Consider the following 18,470-nt stretch of genomic DNA (forward strand, 5'->3'; position numbering starts at 1 on the left):
GTTCGGCGCGATGACTAGCTCGTAAATGTGACACTTTTCCAAACTGCTGCCTGGAATGTATTCTTCCTTTACATAAATGAGATCCAGGTTCGTTTAAGTGGCACTCCCACCATGTTTCAATATGCTTTGTGTTGTAGTCACAAAAGAAAGATATATAGTTACGCAAACTTTACTATGCATGTTGTTAACCACCACATCAAGTACATGAAGACTGTAAGTAACAATTGGTTTCTGTTTCCTGTGTAACATCAATATGAGTAACATCAATATTGCTACACGTCACAATAAACGGTCATTCATTTTTATCATACATTTGACATTAATTTTAAAAAATATATATTTTTCACCACTATTCCACTACTTGTCCTCCCAGGCTGCCAGGCAAAATGGGGCTAAGACACTATTGTTCAAAACATCTACATCTTGCAGTAAAATCTCGTACACCCAAGTACTTCTCTGCAGCTGCCACAATAACATGTTTTTTCTGTGATTTACGTTCCACTTCCGCGGTACAGTTGATAACCATGGCTATGAACGCCAATAAGCCAATTTAAACAAATTCTGGAAATGGATAAGGGACAAGTTCACATTTTGCAATGTGATGTCCCCCCATACCGACAAAAACATGTGTAGCATGAACGATGTGGCAACGTCAAAGTCGGGCGACATGTACAGATGACTCTCGTCCTCTGCCGGACACTTAATGTAACACCAAAATATTTCGACTGGCGCAAAATCGACTGCTCGTTGTCTGAGGTTTTTAAATGCAATTGTTTTGTAGCGTCAGTCTGTTGTAATTGCTGGGAAGATATGCATACAGAACACGTTTCCTTAAAGTATGCCAGCATAACTCCATTCGGGGATGAATGCGTTTACACAAGCTGCTACTAATAAATGTCAGCAATGCATGCATGATCAACATTAAGCAAAATACACACAATGGGGGCATTAATTACATTTAAAAAATATTGCTTTTTCAGTGAGGAAAATGTTTGGAAACTATGTGTACACATCAAGATTCAAAACACCTTTGGACGATGTGCATGCAGTCTTTATATCAAATGAAAGAATGGTGAGTTGTTGCTAGGTCATCAAATTGCCTAGTGATTGTGAAATGTGAATCTATAACCATTCACTCTTATGAATTTCCATTCCTCTCAGATCCCTATGTGGAAATAGAAGTCCGGTCATGGAGATTAACCTGTTGTTTGGGTAGGCACTGTCATCAAGTCCCTTGGCTTTCATTATCACACAGATATAGAAATCCAGAATTAGAAAACCGGATGAAGCCACCTTTGCCCTTTTAGCATTGTGAAATAGACATTTTAGATTTATCAAAAGGCCAAATGGCAATGTGTTAACTGTCAACTATTACAATGGTCGCTATATAAGATTCATCATTCTCTGTAGGATTATCACGTTATTCTACTACATCAGAATCAGCAGGAACAAAGCTTTATTTATGACCTGGATACTGTCCTACCTTTCTCCTGTTATTTTCATATTTACACAAAAGAAGCCTTTCAGACTGATCAGGGTCTTAAACAATCCATTTTAATGAAGCAACAAAAACTGTGTTCGGAGACGACAGTTTTACAATGTATCCATCCTAATGTAATTTCAAGCAATTAATATGCACTACATGGTCAAAAGTATGTGGACACGCCTTCAAATAAGTGGATTCAGCCATTTAGTTGCTTACTGGTGTATAAAAGTTAGCTCACAGCCATGCAAACAGACAAACCTCTGCAGTAGAATGGCCTGTACTGAAGAGCTCAGTGACTTTCAACATGGCACCATCTTAGGATGCCACGTTTCCAACAAGTCAGTTGGTCAAAATTCTGCCCTGGTCAACTAAGTGCTGTTATTGTGAAGTGGAAACGTCTAGGAGCAACAACAGCTCAGCCGTGAAGTAGTAGGCCACACAAGCTCACGGAACGGGCCCACCAAGAGCCGAAAAGGCATAAAAATTGTCTGTCCTCGATTGTAACACTCACTACAGAGTTCCAAACTGCCTCTGGAAGCAACGTCAGCACAAGAACTGTTCATCGTGACCTTCATGAAATTGTTTTCCATGGCCAGCAGCCACACACAAGCCAAAGATCACCATGCACAATGCCAAACGTCGGCTGGAGTGGTGTAAAGCTCGGCACCACTCTGGAAATGTGTTTTCTGGAGTGATGACGATTCTGTGCTTCCAACTTTGTGGCAACAGTTTAGGGTGCAAAAGTGAGGTCCATACAGAAATGGTTTGTCGAGATCAGTGTGGAAGAACTTGACTGGCCTGCACAGTTCCCTGACCTCAACCAAGGAACGCCTTTGCATTCCAATTCATCCCAGACTGCGAGCCAGGCATAATCGCCCAACATCAGTGCCCAACCTCACTAATGGAAGCAAGTCCCCGCAGCAATGTTCCAACATCTAGTGGAAAGCAATCCCAGAGAGTGGATGTTATAGCAGCAAAGGGGTGACCAATTCTATGATGTATGTAAACTCATCAAAAAAAGAAAAGTCCCTTTTTCAGGACCCTGTCTATCAAAGATATTTGGATTTTTACGAATTAACTTCACAGATCTTCATTGTAAAGGGTTTAAACACTGTTTCCCATGCTTGTTCAATGAACCATAAACAATTAATGAACATGCACCTGTGGAACGGTCGTTAAGACACTAACAGCTTACAGACGGTAGGCAATTAAGGTCACAGTTCAGAAAACTTAGGACACTAAAGAGGCCTTTCTACTGACTCTGAAAATCACCAAAAGAAAGATGCCCAGGGTCCCTGCTCATCTGCATGAACGTGCCTTACAGGCTGAGTACACCGCTTGCGTTGCAAAATAAATGTAGAAATCTATATTATTCAATAATTGCACCCACTGCTCGCGCGTGCCAACAAGCGTCTGCATTGCCAAGGGCTAAAATATAAATCAGTTCTATTTCTGACGCAGATCGCGCTGCAACTCCTGCCTCTCCCATCTCCTCATTGGTTTATAGAAGCAGGTACCCACGTGCCATCTCCTCATTGGTTATACCCACGTGGGTAACTGAAAGATGAACGAGGTCAGTGGCGGTAATGCACCTAATTTATGAAAGTTGGCAATCGCAATATAAAGTCAAGAGAAGAAAAAGCCTGGAAGGAAGAGCGATAACTAGAGACGATTCGGTTGACCGTTTTATGTGTGGATTAATTGGCGGAGTAGAGGACCTTGTGCATTTCAGGTAAAATAACTCAATGTTTATATCCCAGGGCAAATTCGCTAGCAAGTGCAAGCTAACTAGCTAAATTGCCATAAATGTTTAATGCTTTTCGACCGGTCCCCAAATTAATATAATTGGTTCAGATTTTGTTTTGATATTTTAACCTGCTTGTCGTGATCGCGTTTGGTGTGGGGGGACAAAATAAATGTATGCACGATAGTGCACACGCGCAGGTTTGGGTTCCGTGTTATACTCTACCCTGACTACACATTGCAAAATACATTTTGAAATCTGTTATTCAATTATTGCACCCACTGCTCGCTCGCGTCAACAAGTGTCTTCGTTGCCAAGGGCTAAAATAGAAGTCCTTACTATTTCTGATGCAGATCGAACTGCAAGTCCTGCCTCTCCCATCGGTTTATAGAAGCAGGTACCCACGTGCCATCTCCTAATTGGTTATACCCATGTGGGTGATTGAAAGATGAACGGTGTTGCTGGTCGTCGTGGTAATAATATGAAAGTTTAGATGCCAATCACCATATAAATTAAAAGATGAAAAAGCCTGGAAGGAGGAGAGATGACTAGAAATTATTCAGTTGACCCTTTTATGTGCGGATTAATTGTCAGAGTAGAGGACCTTGTGCACTTCAGGTAAAACAACTCAATGTTTATATCCCAGGACAAATTAACTAGCAAGTGCAAGCTAGCTAGCTAAATTGCCATAATGTTTAATGCTTTTCGTCTAAGGAATGAGCGTTACACCGAGGCCTGTACTCTGGAGCGGGATCGATTTGGAGGTGGAGGGTCCGTCATGGTCTAGGGCGGTGTTTCACAGCATCATCGGACTGAGCTTGTCATTGCAGGCAATCTCAACACTGTGGATTACAGGGAAGACATCCTCCTCCCTCATGTGGTACCCTTCCTGCAGGCTCATCCTGACAATGACCCTCCAGCATGACAATGCCACCAGCCATACTGCTCGTTCTGTGCGTGATTTCCTGCAAGACAGGAATGTCAGTGTTCTGCCATGGCCAGTGAAGATCCCAGATCTCAATCACATTGAACACGTCTAAGACCTGTTGGATCAGAGGGTGAGGGCTAGGGCCATTACCTCCAGAAATGTCCAGGAACTTGCAGGTGCTTTGGTGTAAAAGTGGGGTAACATCTCACAGCAAGAACTGGTAAATCTGGTGCAGTCCATGAGATGCACTGCAGTACTTAATGCAGCTGGTGGCCACACCAGATACTGTTATTTTTTATTTTGATCCCCCCTTTGTTCAGGGACACATTATTCCAGTTCTGTTAGTCACATGTCTGTGGAACTTGTTTAGTTTGTCTCAGTTGTTGAATCTTGATATGTTCATACAAATATTTACGTGTTAAGTTTGCTGAAAATAAACAGTTGACAGCGGGAGGACATTTATTTTTTTGCTGAGATAAGAACAGTTCAATGACAACTTGTCCAATGATGTTCTGTATTATGTTTCATGTGGACCCCAGGAAGGGCTTTTGCAACCGCTAATGGGGATCCTAATAAAATACCAAAAATATGAATGCCCATAATTTTGTAATGAGATTTTTGACAAGGCCATGTAGTGTATTTTGTTTATTGTGTGAAATGTTTATTTTTATTTTGTGAGAAGCTCAAGTTATAGATGTAAAATAAAGACATGATAGCTTCTTTACTTTCTGGAATTTATTGAAAGTTACTGAGCTTGTCAGAAGGGAGGGACTGGAATACAAACAAATAAATGCTGTTGTGTTGAAAATACAGTAGAGTCAATTTATTTTTGCAATAACCAAAGATAAACAATCAAATCACACTAACACAAGTCACATTTGTTTTAAGCGATAGCCGCCAAGTAGTCTTTCACTTCTGCGGGTGACAGTCGCCTGAAGCCGGCTTCATTGCAGATCCCCACTTCAATATTGTCTTCGGTCATCTGACCCTCAAAGCTTTCCTGTGAATAAAATATAGCATTCAGGATTCTGCTCATGACCCAAATGCAAGAAGATCACAAGAGGCTGGTCTCTTAATAAACGTGTGTGACATCAGACATCAACGCATAGAAGCCCAGCAGGAGAGGCTTTCAAGAGAGTAACTCACCTTCAAAGTCAAGATAGCTGTGTGAATGGCATCCTCCAGTTCCAGGTCCTCATTGTATCTGAGCAAGACATTAAATTTACCTCAAATGTATACAAAGGGTTACTAACAGCTGCAGTTTAACCTCAACTGTTGTGAGTATGGTGCCAATTGGACTGGGGGAGAAATAGATTGAAATACCTTTTCTCAAGGAATGTTTTACCATTGACGTAGTTCTTCCCCATAGCAGTTGCTTTCCAGGCGAAATATGCTCCCTGTGTAGAGAAATCAAACCATGATGTCATCATAATCTCACAAGAAATACAGAAGGTAAACTTGTTCAGATAGCAAAATGTGATAACGAGCCCTTACAGATGGATCAGACTGGAAAAGGTATGGTCTGTCCTCATCCCAACCAGCGATCAGCAAGGATACTCCGAAAGGACGGACACCCCTGCAGCAATAGACAAAACATTTAAGCCTATATGAAACAAATTGACTCCCTTGCGAAAGCCTTCATTGGGAATATATATATTTTACATTAATTTAATGATATCAGATTAGAATAGCTGTTGGAAAAGCATTCCTCATTAGACTGGTTCAGAGAATTCCAAGAGTGTGCAAAGCTGTCAAGGCAAAGGGCGCTACTTTGAAAAATCTAAAATATATTTGATTTGTTTAACACTTTTTTGGTTACGACATTAATTTATACGTGTTATGTCATAGTTTTGATGTCTTCACTATTATTCTACAATGTAGAAATGAGTAAAAATACAGAAAAACCCTGGAATGAGTAGGTGTCCAAACTTTTGGCTGGTACTGTACATACATACATATAGTTGAAGTCAGAAGTTTACATGCACCTTAGCCAAATACATTTAAACTCAGTTTCACAATTTCTGACATTTAATCTGAGTAAAAATTCGGTCTTAGGTCAGTTAGGATCACTACTTTAATTTAAGAATGTGAAATGTCAGAATAATATTAGAGAGAATGATTAATTTCAGCTTTTATTTCTTTCATCACATTCTCAGTGGGTCAGAAGTTTACATACTCAATTAGTATTTGGTAGCATTGCCTTTAAATTCTTTAACTTGGGTCAAATGTTTTGGGTAGCCTTCCACAAGCTTCCCACAATAAGTTGGGTGAATTTTGGCCCATTCCTCCTGACAGAGCTGGTGTAACTGAGTCAGGTTTGTAGGCCTCCTTGCTCACGCACGCCTTTTCAGTTCTGCCCACAAAATTTCTATAGGATTGAGGTCAGGACTTTGTGATGGCCTCTCAAATACCTTGACTTTGTTGTCCTTCAGCCATTTTGCCACAACTTTGGAAGCATGCTTGGGAAAATTGTCCATTTGGAATATCCATTTGCGACCAAGCTTTAACTGATGTCTTGAGATGTTGCTTCAATATATCCACATTATTTTCCTGCCTCATGATGCCATCTTTTTTGCGAAGTGCTCCAGTCCCTCCTGCAGCAGGGCACCCCCACAACGTGCTTCACGGTTGGGATGGTGTTCTTTGGCTTGCAAGCTTCCCCCTTTATCCTCCAAACATAACAATGGTCATTATGGCCAAACAGTTATATTTTTGTTCCATCAGACCAGAGGATGTTTCTCCAAAAAGTACAATCTTTGTCCCCATGTGCAGTTGCAAAATGTAGTCTGGCTTTTATATGGCGGTGTTGGAGCAGTGTCTTCTTCCTTGCTGAGCGGCCTTTCAGGTTATGTCGATTACGACTCGTTTTACAGAGGATATAGATATTTTTGTACCTGTACCTGTTTCCTCCAACATCTTCAAGGTCCTTTGCTGTTGCTTTGGGATTGATTTGTACTTTTCGCACCAAAGTACGTTCATCTCTAGGAAACAGAACGCGTCTCCTTCCTGAGCGGTATGACGGCTGCGTGGTCCCATGGTGTTTATATTTGCGTACTATTGTTCGTACAGATGATCGTGGTTCCTTCAGGCATTTGGAAATTGCTCCCAAGGACAAACCAGACTTGTGGAGGTCAACTATTTTTTTTCTGAGGTCTTGGCTGATTTCTTTTGATTTTCCCATGGTGTCAAGCAAAGAGGCACTGAGTTTGAAGGTGGGCCTTGAAGTACATCCACAGGTACACCTCCAATTGACTCAAATTATGTCAATTAGCCTATCAGAAGCTTCTTAAGCCATGACATCATTTTCTGGAATTTCCCAAGCTGTTTAAAGGCCCAGTCAACTTAGTGTATGTAAACTTCTGACACACTGGAATTGTGATAAGTGAATTATAAGTGTAATCATCTGTCTGTAAACAATTGTTGGAAAAATTACTTTGTGTCATGCACAAAGATGACTTGCCAAAACTGTAGTTTATTAACAAGAAATTTGTGGAGTGGTTGAAAAACTAGTTTTAATGACTCCAACCTAAGTGTATGTAAACTTCCGACTTCAACTGTATACACACAGCTGTTCTGAAAGGCCCTAGAGTCTGCAACACCACTAAGTAAGGTGCACCATGAAGACCAGGGAGCTCTCCAAACAGGTCAGGGACAAAGTTGTGGAGACGTACAGATTAGGGTTGATTTATAAAAAAAATATCCAAAACTTTGAACATCCTACAGAGCACTATTACATCCATTATTAAAAGAATATGGCAGCACAACAAACCTGCCAAAACTCACAGACCAGGCAAGGAGGGCATTAATCAGAGAGGCAACAAAGAGACCAAAGATAACCCTGAAGGAGCTGCAAAGCTCCACAGCAGAGATCAGAGTATCTGTCCATATGACCACTTTAAGCCGTACACAGAGCTGGGCTTTACGGAAGAGTGGCCAGAAAAAGCAATTGCTTATTAAAGAAGAAAAAAATAAGCAAACACATTCGGTGTTTGCCAAAAGGCATGTGGGAGACTCCCCAAACATATGGAAGAAGGTACTCTGGTTAGATGAGACTAAAATGTAGCTTTTTGGCCATCAAAAACAACACTATGTCTGGCACAAACCCAACACCTCTCATCACCTTGAGAACACCATCCCCACAGTGAAGCATGGTGGTGGCAGCATCATGCTGTGGGTATGTTTTTCCATCAGCAATGACTGGGAAACTGGTCAGAATTGAAGGAATGATGGATGGCACTAAATACAGTGAAATTCTTGAGGGAAACCTGTTTCAGTCTTTCAGAGATTTGAGACTGGGACGGAGGTTCACCTTCCAGCAAGACAATGATCCTAAGCATACTGCTAAAGCAACACTTGAGTGGTTTAAGGGAAAACATTTAAATGTCTTGGAATTGCCTAGTCAAAGCCCAGACCTCAATCCAATCTGTACACCAGCAGAACCCATCCAACTTGAAGGAGCTGGGGCAGTTTTGCCTTGAGGAATGGGCAAAAATCCCAGTGGCTAGATGTGCCAAACTTATAGAGACATACCCAAAGAGACTTGCAGATGTAATTGCTACAAAAGTTAGCTCTACAAAGTATTGACTTGGGGTGGGGGGGAAAAGAGTTATGCACACTCAAGTTGTTGTTTTTTGTCTTATTTCTTGTTTGTTACACAATTTTTAAAAAATAGGCATGTTGTGTAAATCAAATGATACAAACCCCCCCAAAATCTATTTTAATTCCAGGTTGTAAGGCAACAAAATAGTAAAAATGCCAAGGGGGGGTGAATACCTTCGCAAGCCACTGTATGACTATATTTTTCAGCCAATTTGTCTTTGATATATGGCAGACCAAAAAGTTCCCTACCTTCTCCCTCTTCTACTTTCCTCCTCCATTTTTCACAGTAATGCTTCAATCAGTTGGTTTTAACTTTGGATTGAGCAAACATTCTCATATATTTTCCATAGCTGCACATGACATAACTCCACCATTCCTATTCATAATATCATTAATAAAAATAAAATGTATTCCATAAAGAAGCTTATTTCAGTTTAACAATTATATTTGTTCTGTCTTTCTGGAGAATAAAATTGAAATTAACTTTGTATGGCTTGTTTAAAAACAGCGACTTTGAACAGTTTCATTTTCAAATAATTGAAAATGAGAAGTTACCTAAAGGCAAAATAAATCACTTTTTAACAAAGGATGAGCCTTTCTTAGTAATCTACTGGAGAACCAGTTCAGGTTTAAGCGTATCAGTGAAGCTTTTAGTTACAGGTTTAATGCTTTAAAATTGAAAAATTTCAGCCCCCCAAACTCATATTCATTATATAAATAGGTACGTTTACATTTTCTAGCTTAGAGTGCCAAATAAAGTATATTAATGTAAATATTCTTTGCTCATATGAATTAAAAAACAAGTAATCTGATGGCACTAGAGTTAATCAAGGTGATTTTTTCATAAATGGTTATAGAATCTTATCTATTTTTGCTAACTTTCTATTGAAATTGGTTGGGGTAAGTTCATTTATCTTTAGGAATATGAATACCAAGTATGTCTAAGTCACCACCAGCCCATTTTATTGGTAAACTACAAGATAGTTAAACTACAAAAATGTTACATTATCTAATACCTAATATGGTACACTTATCATAATTGGGCTTTAATATAGTTTTTCTACCATTCTTATTCAACAGTCTGAAAACAAACATTGAATAAACAGTTGACTTTTAACCTACTCCATACCCTGATTGTGTGTATTCCTGCATGACAGAGGCCACCCTCTGAACAAGCTGAGCTGTGGGGATGGGCTCCTGGTACACCAGGAAGTACTGCTGGGCCAACTTCCTGGCTCTCCGGAGCAGCACCCTGTCAACACAACAAAAAGCATCTCTCTGAGTACTCAATACAGTCAAGGACTGTAGCTTTAGTTCACTTTGTTTATTTACCTTATTTGATCATGTACACTAAGAGATCGTACATCTTACAAATAGGCCTATTCTATGAAAAACAACAATGTGCCTATGAAGTGGCCAGTATACTCGAGCGCCTAGGGAGTGTCATACGAATAGTACATGTTGTGTTGAAGTTAAATTCCATTAAGCAGAAGGTCTCATTACCTGTAGTCAGGTCCCATACCACTGTACACCATGCCGATGTGTTTGGTTATGGGCTCCACTTTGTGAACACTAGTCTCGTCGTACAGGATGGACTTCTGTTTCTTTTCTGTTGCCAAGACAACTCCATTTGAGGCTGGAAGGGGAACAAAAATACATGAAAATTCAATGCTTGGAATCAGCTCTCATTAGGCTACTTAAGAAGGTGATGTTGAGTAGTGACTTGTACAACCCTGTTGATGTGTTTAATTGGGTGGGTAGTGATGAATGAAACACTGAATAAACAGGGGACACTTCCACTAAACTGCTACGAAAAAGTCACTTCGGTATCAAAGTGGCTTTAAAAGTGTTACACAATTTAATAGACAGGGTGGATGTAAACTACCTGCATCAAACTGCTGTTTTTACTAGCTAGGTACTTACCTTTGATTCCCACAGCGGGAGCACCTGCGGCTACAGCTGCCAGGGCATATTCAATTTGGACCAGTTTCCCAGAGGGGCTGTTGGAAAAAGGGAAGGTATTCAATCTTAGTTACAACCATTTAACTTAACTAGCTAAATATCTCACTAACTAGTTAGCTGTGTAGTCAAAACCCGAATAGTTGTGTCTATGTAACGTCCGTACAATTGCCCTCATTATTCAAGCACGCAATGAGCCCCGTCGGGTCTTTTTAAAAATGCAGAGTGGGGAAGCGAAACTAATGCGTGATAGTGAGACGGAGATGTCTTGTTTTGGAATTCTAAGGGATTCTTTTGAATACATGCTCTATAGTTTGAACTCAAGGTAAGTAACCATTTATATTGCATTCTACACCAACTGAATCAACAGACTGAAACAATAATCCAACATACTGTTACTTTTCAAACAAGGAATTCTCCGCAACTCAGCTTTCACTGTAGAAATAACATCTTAACATTTCAAACAAATACAATACCAAAGCATTTCAAGTGAACTTTCAATAACAAGTTTACAGTCTGGAACTCTTTTAGGGCAGCGATCCGCCTACACCCTTTGACATTTCACAGGTCTAGGACAGCTCTGGGCTTGACCTCTCTTCCTGACCTTGTGCGATATGATGCTGAGCATGCTTCTGTGTCAGTCAACAGTTCTTGTGGTGTTGCAGGTAAGTATGGTGTATGTTGTGTGTGTTTAGTACATCAAGTTCTCTTTCAGGGGAACAGTTCATCTCATCAGTGTGTTGTTCTTTTGTGTTCCTCCTGTCTCAGCCTCCAGTATTTATGCTGTAGTAGTTTGTGTGTCGGGGGGGCTAGGGTCAGTTTGTTATATCTGGAGTACTTCTCCTTTCCTATTCGGTGTCCTGTGTGAATTTAAGTGTGCTCTCTCTAATTCTCTCTCTCGGAGGACCTGAGCCCTAGGACCATGCCTCAGGACTACCTGACATGATGACTCCTTGCTGTCCCCAGTCCACCTGGCCGTGCTGCTGCTCCAGTTTCAACTGTTCTGCCTTATTATTATTATTATTCGACCATGCTGGTCATTTATGAACATTTGAACATCTTGGCCATGTTCTGTTATAATCTCCACCCGGCACAGCCAGAAGAGGACTGGCCACCCCACATAGCCTGGTTCCTCTCTAGGTTTCTTCCTAGGTTTTGGCCTTTCTAGGGAGTTTTTCCTAGCCACCGTGCTTCTCCACCTGCATTGCTTGCTGTTGGGGTTTTAGGCTGGGTTTCTGTACAGCACTTTGAGATATCAGCTGATGTACGAAGGGCTATATAAATACATTTGATTTGATTCAGTAGGTGACGACGATTGCGGCGGTACACCGCTCCTTCTGCGGTGCGGATGTGATATGAACTTTCAGAGTCAGTTGGCTGGATGACGAATGCTGGCTTCCAGAGGCCATGCTCCTGGATTCTAACTGACTCTCCGTCGATCAGTGGTGGCAGTGGTCTAGCTGACCTGTCGTAGTATCACTTTTGTTGTTGTCTCTGTGCACGTCTTCCATGCATTTCCTTGTGGCTGACGACCTCAGGTTGCAGCTGCTGGTTGGTTCTGGGAAGGATTGAGCGAAGTCTGCGGCTCATAAATAGCTGGGCCGGGGATTTGAAGTTGTCAACTGGAGTGTTGCGGTATTCAAGGAGACTGAGGTAGGGGTCTCTCTTGTCTGCTTTTGCTTTATCCATGAGTGATTTAGCAATCTGCACTGATTTTTCAGCAAGGCCATTACTTTGAGGGTAATGTGGGCTTGTGGTGACATGTGTGAACTCCCATGCTTTTGTGAAGGGTTCAAACTCATTTGATTTGTGACAGGGCCCATTGTCAGATATTAAAGTCTCTACAATGCCATGCCTGGCAAAGGCTGCTTTCAGATTGTGTACCACAGCTGCAGATGTGGTGCTGTGAAGCTTGTCGAGTTCGAAGTATCTGCTGTAGTAGTCCACTGTTACGATGTAGTCCTCGTTGTTCCAGCTGAACAGATCAGTTGCCACGACCAGCCAGGGTCGGTCTGGGATACAGTGAGGTAACATTGGCTCTTTGGTGTTTGAGGGGCGTCGTTCAAGACATATGGCGCATTTACCAACAATGTCCTATATTTGTTTGCACATTCCGGGCCAAAACAAAATGTCCCGTGCTCTCGGTTTGCACTTTTCCATGCCCATGTGGGGGTTGAGCCGGACTCCTCTCTCACGGGACCTTTGCAGCATTGCGCAGAGGTTTCGGTCGTGCTCCTCTTTGGTTCGACCATAGACAAGGATGTCGTCCACAATGGCCACAATTCCGTCGAGGCCTTCGTACACTTCGTCAATCTTTCACTGAAACTCGTCTTGGGCTGAGATAATCCCAAAAGGCAGGGGACGGAACCTGTAGCGTCCAAACTGTGTGTTGAATGTTGTGAGCTTAGATGACTCTTCTGTGAGCTTGATAGCCCAGTAGCCTGATCTAGCGTCCATGACACTGAAGTAGTGTGCTCCCGCTAGCTTGTGTGTGATGCCATATAGCGTCGGTAAAGGGTAATGGGGGTTTGATAGCCGCGTTCAAGTCTCTTGGGTCGAGACATACTCGGAGCTTGCCTGTGCGTGGTTTCTCTACCACCACTAACGCATTTACCCAGTCAGTCAGTTCTGTAACCTTGGTGACTATGTCAGATTGCTCCATGCTCTCCAACTCTTTCTTCAGATGGGCACGGAGAGCAAGGGGAATCTTTCTCGGTGGGTAGACCACAGGGGTTGCGTCTGGGTCAAGGTGAATGGTACATTCTCCTGGGAATAATCCTATTCCTGTAAAAACATCAGCAAACTCCTCCAGTAAATTGTCTGTCTCTACTGGTGCTGTCACAGATAAAACTAGCTTGATGAGGTCCATGTCTAAACATGCTTTAAGACCTAGCACTGCAGGTGCTCTAGTGTCAACAACATAAAAGTCCAACATCATGTCACTTTCCTTGTATTTGCATTTGAAAGTACATGTGCCTTTTACTGGGTGCTGTTCACCATCATAACCAGTCAGTCTGCGCGTGGTGGGCTTTAGCTCACACTCAGATGTCAAGCTGTGGCACTTATTCAGAGGAATAATGTTTACTTGTCCACCAGTGTCTAGTTTGAACTTTAGCTTTGTGCCTTGTGTTCCTATCTCAATGTCAGCAAAGGCTTGCTGTCTCTGATATTTCACTTTTCTGTGTCACTGAATCAATAAACAGTTCATCAGCGTTTGACTCTTTGATTGACATTTCATCTCCACTCACTGTGTGTACTGTTTTTCCACGGTAAGCTCTGCACACTTTTGCAAAGTGATTCCATTTTCCACATTTAGTACACTGTTTGCATTTAGCTTGGCAATTTCCTTGTTCGCCATGCACTTTGTATCCACAATATCCACGTTTTGTGGCATTTTGAGTCTGTGTCGCTCTGTTTTGGAGTTATGTCTCTCTCCGTTCTAAAACCCGCTCTCTGTGCACCGGAGGTGTGCTTTGAGGTCTGCCTGGCTGCTTGTTCACGTGATGCGCTCGTGCTACCGTGCAAAATGGTTTTCATCTGAGCCTGTGCTAGCTTGTGAGATCTGGCTATGTCGATAGCTTTGTCCAGCGTTACCTCAGACCCAACATTCAAAAGTTTCTCTCTCACTCGCGGTGAGTGTATTCCAAATACAATACGGTCCCTGACCATCTCATCCTTGTTTGCGTAATCACAGTCTTTCACAAGCAGACGCAGCTCTGTCACAAACTGTTCAAAAGACTCGCTAGCTCCCTGTACATTCTCATGGAATTTGTACCTAGCGAAAATCGTATTGGTCTTTGGCACAACATATGCTTCAAAACGATCGTTGTATGTTTTCAGTACCTTTGATTCAGCCTCGGTAAGTGTTCATGTGTTGTAAATATCTCTCCCCTTTTCACCGATCCAGAGTAGCAAGTAGCTGCATTTTCCCTCTTCTCCTCTGTCCTTCAGAGGACCTGTGAAGATTAGCTCTACATGCTGTTTGTACTTACGCCATGCATCGGGTAAGTTTGTAAACTCCCAGTCCATTCGAGGTGAAGGAACTCCAGAAAAATTCATCTTTTAAGACCTTTTACTCTGACACCATGTCTTGTTTTGCACACTTTGTACAAAATAATAAAATGCAGTACTACAGGATATTTCTTAACGTAGCTCTTTATTAGCTAGCTATTACTGGCATGTTCACGTATCGCCAACCAGGATCAAACTGCCGATGGCCTAACCATTTGGGTGGTCTTAACCAATCATAGCACAGTATGATATGGCAGTAAAATGCATCCAATTACAATTCAGTATGTTTACACATGAATATTACAAGATGTGTGGGAAAATTGCTTTTTTCCCCCCACTCGATCTGTCCAACTTATCACCTTATCGCCTCTAAAATGTAAAGAAAACACTATAAAGAGTTTATATAATGTGTCATTACATACCTATTTGAAGGTTTGTGTCGAATTTGAATCTAGGGCCGTGAATAAACAGCAGCTTTGAGAATGATCACATGCAATGACGACGCAAAAAATGACTAGGTATCCATCCCCCTTACCCCCCTCACTGTCCATTTCTTGTTTTTAAAGGATGAGAGTAGTGCAACACCAGGTGGAGAGAGATTGTAAGACAGAAATAGTTGCTTTACGCTTGCTGTACGTTAGGACATGACACGTCCCGGTGTAACGGAGGGTCCGTTTTTTTCTACTTTTCTCCAATACTATAGAGCCATTACCATGTCGATCAACGCTGGAATAGAAACCTAGTTCACACCCCAGATTATGAAGTCAACACAGTCGCTACAGTCCCATTAGTATTATTTGTAGCCTCGTTTGAATGTTGCGGTTGCGCACATTTGTACGGAATGGGGTGAGTTTACGTTAGCAAGCTAACGTCAGCCAGTTAACGTTACACAGAAGCTATGGGAATTGTATCTAACTTGCTAACACCCAAAACAGCAACTGCAGTACACATATTCTGACATTAGATAGCCTACATTAGACATGTTAACCATCTTGGAGATGAATTAGCTTACGCTAACTAACCCGCTTCAAGCTATACATCAGTGGCTTCAACTCAACAGTTAGCGGTAGGAAGATAACGTTAGTTAGCTAAGCATTAACGTTAGCTATCATCGGCGTGACACTGCATCTCTTGTAAGTGTTGCCTCAAATGCATTTAATGGCCATATAGTAAGAGAAAGATCACAACTATCGCGGAAAATGGCTTCATAGTAAGGTGTTAATTGATTACGTCTTGTGTTGCTACGCAGAAATATATTGTTATTTTAAGTTACCTGAAAGTAGTGAGGGAGAAGCTGTATCCTCGTTCAGCCATTGTTGATCTGTCTTGGGGAAAGCTTTGCTGGACGGACCAGATGGCGGAAATGAGCTTCATGAAGTTCCGCTCATTGCGCTGTTTGTTCTTCGATGAGGTTTAACCGCGATTGGCATCCAATAAATAATGTATTACCGCCACCTACCGGACTGAAGTATAACTCCCTTAAACTTTCCTTGAAAATAAAAAATAAAATAAACAAATACCCAGTGGTGTAAGGTAAAATAAATACTTTAAAGTACTACTTATGTAGTTTTCTGTGGTATCTGTACTTTACTATTTATATGTTTGACAACTTTTACTTCACTACATTCCTAAATAAAATAATGTACGTTTTACTCCATACATTTTCCCTGACACCCAAAAGTACTCGTTACATTTTGAATGGAAAATGGTCCAATTCAAAATGGTCCAATTCACTTAACAAGATAACATCAATGGTCATCCCTAATGCCTACCTACACAAATACTTTGTTTGTAAATTATGTCTACGTATTGGAGAGTACATTTTATCAATTCCATTTACTTTTGATACTTAAAACCAAATATTTTTTGACTTTTACTCAAGTAGTATTTTACTGGGTGACTTTTACTTGAGTCCTGTAGGTATTGCGATGAAACAGCAGGGAGCAGGTCTCGAACCCTCGACTTTCTATCCCGAAGTCTAGCGCGCTATCAACTGTGCCGCAAAAGCATGCTCAAACGGCATTTAAATATATCTAGTCATCCCTTAAGCCAACAGCCTGAAAGGACTGGACACTTCTGACTTCAAGTCTCGTACACCCAAATACCTCTCTGCAGCTGCCACCACAACCCCAATTTTCTGCGACTTGCGTTCCATCCCTGCAGTACAGTTGATAACCACTGCAATAAACACTACAAATTAAATCTTACTGAAGCATATATCACTTGTTGGCCTATTCCCCTGTACTGGTACAGATCTACTACTCACACCACTCCTCTCAGGGTCCCTCGCCCTATCTTCCGCTACTTTCTTCACTGCCTCAGCATACGACAACTTCTGCACTACTCTAAGCCTGGAAACCTCAACCTGCCTCTCTCGCACCGGAGATTTCTGATCCCCATGGGTACCCCTACAATTAACACATACCACTGCTTCCCCCAAAGCTACACATTCCTTTGACTCATGCTCTATATATCCTAACACCACTTTTGCGGTCAAAGACTCAATATTAAAACTCAAAAGAACAGGCAACGACTCTTCTGTTTGACCACTCACGCCACTGTCTGCGTAGCACCAAACGACTAGCATCCCAAACACCGGGAATCATTCCCTTCAGTTGGTCAACTTTCACATTTACCGCTACCTCAGTAATCACTCCTTTCAATGGCGCCCTTGTCTTGAGAGCAAAACAATTCACACCTCTTGTCGTTTAACGCGGAGCGCCTGCTTCCTCTGACCAGCAGAAACACAAACAATTATCACAAGACCATATCTGGTTACCTTCACCGGTTCCAAAGTACCCAACTTTCTTTTCACCCAACATGAAACCACAAATGGATCAGCCAAAAGGTAAGGATTTACTTTTTCCAAAAATGTCACTCCCACTGTCAGACTCATCTTTATCCTGACCATCGGTGCAAGCCTCGGGCTCCCGAGAACTTCACCACCCACACCTAGCCCCTCCGATACTTCGCCCTCACTCACATTTCTCCTCCTGTCTTCGATCCGGTGTACAGCTCACCCTGCTTACACTTTCTACCATTCTTCTTTAACAAACCATCTCCCTTTTCCCCGCCATTTGTAACCGTTTCAAGCTCACCCTCTTCCTCCTTATCTCGAACTTCCTCTGCCTCGCATTTTCTCCACATTCCTCCTCCGTTTTCCAAGTATACGTCTCCTTATGGTAATACTGCACTTATTCTGACATACATATTGTTCTTGCCCTCTCGAGAGACTGCATTTTAACAACCTACTAATTTCTCTGCGAAACATGCACATAACTTTCAGATGATCCTCTGAATTAATAAAATATACTTTATTTTTTGTTTACAAATATTAATACAATTGATTGGGCTTTTATATTGAGTTGTTCTGTTCTTGTGGTACTGGGGTTTTGTCTGTCTGTGGATGTTTCCAACAAAGCCCAAGGCCTGCAGATGGCGATATAGAGTTGCTTAATCTTAGTCAAAAGCGAATGGCGGGAAAAATGCATAGCTACTTTCCTTATGAAACACTATTTTCCACCAACATGCTACAGTCAAAGATGTTTTACAACCATCTGTGCTACAGTGGCTAATGCTAGTCCCGGATGTTGCCTATAGCTTTCTACCCTAAACTTTTTAAATTTCAACGGTCAGAGTTGTAATGTCCCAAGGAACCCAGATAGCAAGGACCCTGTATTTGTTGCAGCAGTCATTTTTTTATAGTCATATAGTTTTAAAACACTAATGTGGACCAGGACTAG

General features: G+C 41.7%; 1 protein-coding gene across 4 annotated transcripts; it reads right to left on the minus strand.

The window, feature by feature from the left end:
- Positions 1 to 4,878: 4,878 nt before the first annotated feature.
- Positions 4,879 to 17,976, minus strand: LOC110488063 (proteasome subunit alpha type-2). 4 transcript variants are annotated; one of them, XM_090227760.1, is made up of 9 exons: positions 17,826 to 17,976; positions 16,001 to 16,216; positions 10,681 to 10,757; positions 10,261 to 10,393; positions 9,887 to 10,009; positions 5,653 to 5,734; positions 5,482 to 5,555; positions 5,305 to 5,362; positions 4,879 to 5,158 (listed from the first exon to the last, which is right to left on the minus strand). In XM_090227760.1, the coding sequence occupies exons 2-9, from the start codon at positions 16,099 to 16,101 to the stop codon at positions 5,042 to 5,044; spliced, it is 765 nt and encodes a 254-aa protein (XP_090083886.1). In that variant the 5' UTR covers positions 16,102 to 16,216; positions 17,826 to 17,976; the 3' UTR covers positions 4,879 to 5,041. The 4 variants fall into 4 exon arrangements, with proteins under 4 accessions (XP_090083886.1, XP_090083884.1, XP_021415717.1 ...); XM_090227758.1 differs by having other exon boundaries at positions 17,711 to 17,837; XM_021560042.3 differs by having other exon boundaries at positions 16,001 to 16,190; positions 17,711 to 17,827.
- Between the last annotated feature and the right edge of the window lie 494 nt (positions 17,977 to 18,470).

The sequence above is a fragment of the Oncorhynchus mykiss genome, chromosome 30 (assembly GCF_057628025.1).
Source record: "Oncorhynchus mykiss isolate SJ-2025 chromosome 30, ASM5762802v1, whole genome shotgun sequence".
In the NCBI taxonomy this organism is placed as follows: domain Eukaryota; kingdom Metazoa; phylum Chordata; class Actinopteri; order Salmoniformes; family Salmonidae; genus Oncorhynchus; species Oncorhynchus mykiss.